At 52.6% G+C, this 5991-nt stretch overlaps 1 protein-coding gene across 2 annotated transcripts; it reads left to right on the forward strand.

The window, feature by feature from the left end:
- The first annotated feature begins 1451 nt into the window (after positions 1–1451).
- On the forward strand, positions 1452–5317 carry LOC140902449 (interferon-inducible GTPase 5). 2 transcript variants are annotated; one of them, XM_073322538.2, is made up of 2 exons: positions 1452–1685; positions 3246–5317. In XM_073322538.2, the coding sequence occupies exon 2, from the start codon at positions 3256–3258 to the stop codon at positions 4423–4425; it is 1170 nt and encodes a 389-aa protein (XP_073178639.1). In that variant the 5' UTR covers positions 1452–1685; positions 3246–3255; the 3' UTR covers positions 4426–5317. The 2 variants fall into 2 exon arrangements, with proteins under 2 accessions (XP_073178639.1, XP_073178638.1); XM_073322537.2 differs by lacking the exon at positions 1452–1685 and having other exon boundaries at positions 3223–5317.
- The last annotated feature ends 674 nt before the right edge of the window (positions 5318–5991 follow it).

A 5991-nucleotide genomic window follows, 5' to 3' on the forward strand; every position in this document is an offset into this window, starting at 1 on the left:
ATACTCCAGGTGTGGCCTCACCAGTGCTAAATAGAGGGAAAATCACTTCCCTCGATCTGCTGGCAACATTCCTATAAATACAGCCCAATGTGCCGTTGGCCTTCTTGGCAACAACAAGGGCACACTGGTGACTCTTATCCAGCTTTTCATCACTGTAATCCCCAGGTCCTTTTCTGCAGAACTGCTGCTTAGCCAGTTGGTCCCCAGCTTGTAGAGGTGCATGGGATTTTTCCTTCCTAAGTGCAGGACTCTGCACTTGTCCTTGTTGAACCTCAACAGATGTCTTTTGGCCCAAACCTCCAATTTGTCTAAGTCACTCTGGACCCTATCCCTACCCTCCAGCGTATCTACCTCTTCCCCGAGCTTAGTGTGATCTGCAAACTTGCTGAGGGTGCAATTCATCCCATCATCCAGATCATTAATAAAGATGTTGAACAAAACTGGCCCCAGGACCGACCCTGGGTACCGGCTACCAACTAGACACTACCCATTGAGCCGACGATCTAGCCAGCTTTCTATCCACCTTTATAGTCCATTCATCCAGCCCATACTTCTTTAACTTGCTGGCAAGAATACTGTGGGAGACCATATCAAAAGCTTTGCTAAAGTCAAGATATATCACGGCCACTGCTTTCACCATATCCACAGAGCCAGTTATCTCACCTTCCTCTCCTCCAAGCGCTTCAAAATGGATTCCTTGAGGGCCCACTCCATGATTTTGCCAGGGACTGAAGTGAGGCTGACTGGTCTGTAGTTCCCCAGGTTCTCTTTCTTCCCTTTTTTCTTCCAGACAGAGCTGTGTGCCAATGTGATCAACTTTGGCTGGTGTTGGGTTACAAATCACGTCAGTGCAGGGGTCATGAAATGTGGTTATCCTTATTGTGTGAGCAACGGGCAGCAGATCTGTGCTTCGCCTGTCCGGACTGAGGGGGCCCCGAGCGTGTCCGGTCTCTGCACTGTGTCTCTGTGCCCTGCACTGAGCGTGTGCGTTGTCTGCACTCTGTGTCTCTGCCATGCACCAGTGTGGGCATGTAGGTGTGTATGTTAGGGTGAGCAGACAGCAAGTGTGAAAAATCGGGACGGGGATAGGGAGGAATAGGAGCCTATATAAGAAAAAGACCCAAAAATCGGGTCTGCCCCTACTGGTCACCCTAGTGTATCTGCATATTTCCATGCTGCCCCATGCTGGAGGGGCTGAGTTCTGCTCTCTCTCGCTCGCTCTGTGGGTATGGGGTGTGTGTGTGTGTTATAAGTACACACTGTCACCCCCTGACTGCATTGTGACATTTAGGGCTGTGTGTCCACCTGGAAACTTGCTGAGGGGGGGCAGGTATCTCGGCTCCACTCTGCCCCACCCCTATTACCCCCCCCCCCCCAGCCGGCTGGGGTGAGGCCCTGCCCTGCTTCCTAGCCAGCTGCTGCTTTCACTTTCCCCACTCGCTGATCAGGAGCGAGCCAGAGCTGGAGGAAGGCAGCAGGAGAGAGCCGGGGGCCCAGCCAAAGGCAGGCAGGGGAGGCCCCCGCACAGAGAGGGGGCGGCAGGAGGAGGGGGAGCGAGGAGCCCACAGACGGTGACAGCAGCTGAGGCACTGTGGACGGGACGGGGTGAGCCGTGTGCCCACAGATTGCTGCCCCTTCCCGGAGACCATCAACCCCCCCCTGAGCACAGCCCAGCCTTGGGGACGGTAAGAGATTCCCCTTGCTAGGGATTTTCCTCCCCATCCTCAAATTCCTCTCCCCCCCTTCCTGTGAGTTCCTGGGGAACACCCGGCCCCTGGGCCCCCTTCACGCCTCCCCCGGTGTGGCTGCAGTTCGGGGCTCTGTTGGGGCAGCTGCTAAGCCGCTCTGCAGAGGAACTCGTGCTGGGGACAGTGTCCAGCCTGTGGCCCGCAGGGGGTCGGATTAGGTGGCCCCCAGGATAGTCCCCTTCCGGCTCTGCAGTCGATGAATCTGTGTTTTTCACCTGCAAAAGCTGTGGCTGAAAAGACTGTGCCCGGCTCTGGTTCCTCAGACTCTCTCTTGGCATCAGTAGAAATAGCTGGGCCCCAATGCCGGTGTCCTCTGTTCCCTGTGCGCCGAGCTGGGATGGGGTCCGAGAAAGCCGTGTGCTCCCCGTCTTCCTGCCAGGCCTTTCGGGCAAGCGAGAGCAGCTGCAGGGCTCCCCACGGCTCCTCTGACCTAGAGAGCAGCCAAGAGAGAAGGCTGGGTCTGAGCATGGCTCTGCCTATTCACAGATGACATACTGTCCCTGTCAGCAGCAGTGCGCTGGGCTGGCTCGAAAATCTCCCCACTCATTTCCAGGAGTTCATGGGAGCTGAGATCTTGTGAAAATTCTCACCTGTGGGGCTGCACAGTGCTCAGATAATGGGGGCCCTGATCTCAGCCAGGGGCTGTGCAGCACCTCACACAATGGGGTCCCTGATCTCGGTCGGGGTTCCTATGCACTACTATGCTACAAATAATAAATAATGATTAAAACCAAACGACTCCTGTTTTTTCCACACAGCCCCTGCCTCATTCAGCGCACGGGTCCGATACGTAAGGGGCAGAGTTAAGGTTGCATGGGCCGCCATAAATGTGCCTTTTCCTAACTTTTGAGGGCTTGACACTGTGCTGTTGGCGCAGGATTTTCTGGACATAGCCTTAACTAGGAGCTGAAATGTTCAATCGTAGAATCATAGAATATCAGGGTTGAAAGGGACCTCAGGAGGCCATCTAGTCCAACCCCCTGCTCAACGCAGGACCGATCCCCAATCAAATCGTCCCAGCCAGGGCTTTGTCAAGCCTGACCTTAAAAACTTCTAAGGAAGGAGATTCCACCACCTCCTTAGGTAACGCATTCCAGTGTTTCACCACCCTCCTAGTGAAAAAGTTTTTCCTAATATCCAACCTAAACCTCCCCCACTGCAACTTGTGACCATTACTCCTTGTTCTGTCATCTGCTACCACTGAGAACAGTCTGGATCCATCCTCTTTGGAACCCCCTTTCAGGTAGTTGAAAGCAGCTATCAAATCCCCCCTCCTTCTTCTCTTCCGCAGACTAAACAATCCCAGTTCCCTCAGCCTCTCCTCATAACTCATGTGTTCCAGTCCCCTAATCATTTTTGTTGCCCTTTGCTGGACTCTCTCCAATTTTTCCACATCCTTCTTGTAGCGTGGGGCTCAAAACTGGACACAGTACTCCAGATGAGGCCTCACCAATGTCGAATAGCGGTCCTTCTAATGTTTCTTCTTCTCTGCCGCAGACTGAGCGCCATGGCTCTCGATGAGTTCAAAGCCGCAGTCTATGAAGGGAGGCTGACAGATGCGATTTCTAATGTGCAGCAGAGACCGCTGGAGTCGTTTAACAGCCACACCCTCAGCATCGCCATCACGGGGGAGTCGGGCTCCGGAAAGTCCTCCCTCATCAACGCCATGCGGGGGCTATGTGCTGGTGATGAAGGCGCTGCTGAAACTGGGATGTTAGATACCATGAGGGAGCCGATGGTTTATCCAGATCCCATCCTTCCAGGCGTCACGCTCTGGGACCTGCCAGGGGTGGGGACATTCTATTTCCCTCTAGACACCTACTGTGAGCGGCTCAATTTGAGCCAATACGAGTTCTTCATCATCGTCGGCTCCCAGCGCTTCCGCTCCGACCACGCCAGGCTGGTCCGTGAGATCCAGAGAATGGGCAAGAGGTTCTACTTTGTGCGCTCCAAAGCCGACGTGGACCTGGATGCTTCCAGGAGGCAGCGTTCCTCCAGCTACAACCAGGAGAGGATCCTGCAGCAGATCAGGGAGGACTGCAGGAGAGGCGTAGCAGCTGAGGGAGTGGGCCACCCACAGGTTTTTGTCGTTTCGAGTAGGGAACCCAACTGCTACGATTTTCCCCTCCTGCGACAAACTTTGCAGACGGAGCTGCCGAGCCTGAAGAGACACGCCTTCCTGCTTAGCCTGCCTGCTGTCGCCTCCCGCATTGTCAACCAGAAGAAAGCCGACCTGAAGGGGGAGATTTGGAAAACAGCCCTTTTCTTATGTCTTCTCGCTGCCATTCCTGTCCCAGGCATCGCTTTCTTGTGCACCTTCTTTGGCTTCCGGAAACACCTGTTCCAACACTACAGCAGCTTTGGCGTGGACGACAGGTCCCTCTCTGCTCTCGCCCACCAGGTTGGGGAGCCCGTGCGGGAGCTGACGGCTGTGATGACGTCCTTGGGAACGACCCCCATGATGGCTCTGAAGCTGTTGTTGGATTCGGTGGGGGCTGCCATGATGGTAGCGGAATATTCGTGGAAGCGCCTCCCCGTATTTGGTGCCATGGTGTCAGGAGGGGTGGCACTGGTTACCACGTACTTCATGCTGCGGAAGTGTTTGGCCTCTGTAGCTGACGACACCCAGCGGGTTCTGAGCAAAGCTCTGGAGGCCGAACGGGAAAACACCGTCTAGGATTTGGTGTTGCATTGGATGAGCCTGCTGCTGTCTAGAAGACACAGTCTTGGACTTCAAGCAGGAAAGATTCCTGCTTCTTCATCCAGGAGTTGCATGTGTAGGCCAAAAGCCTAACGAGAAGAAATTGTCTTAAGTAAAATTTTGCTTATTTTGCCTTATACTCCATTTTGCTAGCTTTGAATTAGTATGAAGAAATTATTCTGAGTTTATTTTTTGCTGATTGTGTTAACATTTGTTCTTCGAAAGACAGATGTTTTATGATTGTAATTGCGTTATTTACTGTTTGATGGGAGTGAAGAATGTATGCTAATTAACTGAGTCAGGACAACTGGGCCGGATGGTCAAGAAGGGAGTGGAGGAGTCAAGAGGCACCAACTTTATGATCAATCACCCGGATGGCAGATTGATGACCCTAAAGCAAAGGCATACGCCCCAAGGACGAGATAAGGAGTTGAGCCAAAGGGATGAGAAAGAAACAGCTGCAGATCCTCCCAGTAACAACTCACAATAATGCTAATTAAGAGCAACCTTGTATACCTCGTGATTGACAGCTCTGGTGTAACACAGGTATGTCCATAGACTTGTATGGGAACTTATCGCTATAAAAGAAGGGTGTATTGCCATGGGACTTTGGGTTCGTTCTGCATCAACCTTGGAGCTTCGAATGCATTCAACAGCCCTGCTCCCCTCCCTCGTGTGCAGGTTCAGCTGGCCACTGGAACTGACCGAGCAACACTAAGGACTGGTAACTGTAAGATCCAGCTGCAGAACCTTTTGTGTGTGTGTGTGTGTGTGTGTGTGTGTGTGTGTGTGTGTGTGTGTGTGTGTGAATGGAAGCACATGCTGATTTTAATACTTAAATTGTACTCTCAATAAACGCGGTGTATTGCCCACCATAAACCATCTTGGGCGTCGTTGCACACAAGTCAAAGCGCCCATAATGAATGAGACAGACTCAGTAACAGCTCAGTGCTCCTGAGGTTTTACCCCACAAGGAATGAGGCAGCTTCCTTCTTCACATTCATACAACAAAAATAAAATTATACTGAATCCGGTTCTATCAGCCTAGGTCCCGCTGGGCTCCTCCATCCCTTCGGTATCTGAGCACCTTACAAACATGAATGGACTGGATCCCCGCACTGGGGCAGATCAGCTGTCATTCCATTGGAGTCAGTGGGGAAGATCCCAGCTGGGGTCAATGGGCCGTAGCTCCATTGGAGTCAGTGGGGCCAGATCCCAGCTGGTGCCGATCAGCTGTAGCTCCGTTGCAGCTTAGAAGCTGAAGGCCTTGTCCTCATGGGAAAGTTTTTCGGCATAACCTAAGGTGTGAATTTAAACCAATAGAGTGATCCTGGTGTAACCTTGTGTGTGGACGCTCTCACGCTGGCAGAAGAGTGGCTTTTTTCACTTTCGTTTACATCACTTGGGAGGGGGTTTAAGCTGAACCGGAGAATGTCACTGTTCTACCGGCACAAGAGCATCCACGGGGTAGGGGGTTAGAGCCGTGGATCCAGTAAACCTGGCCTTTGAAGACAAGGACTAAAAGCCTCCTTAGAATCCTGC

The sequence above is a fragment of the Lepidochelys kempii genome, chromosome 24, assembly GCF_965140285.1.
Source record: "Lepidochelys kempii isolate rLepKem1 chromosome 24, rLepKem1.hap1, whole genome shotgun sequence".
Classification (NCBI taxonomy): domain Eukaryota; kingdom Metazoa; phylum Chordata; order Testudines; family Cheloniidae; genus Lepidochelys; species Lepidochelys kempii.

Coding starts and splice junctions, on each gene's coding strand:
- LOC140902449 (XM_073322537.2), top strand. CDS start 3,223: ATGTTTCTTCTTCTCTGCCGCAGACTGAGCGCCATGGCTCTCGATGAG.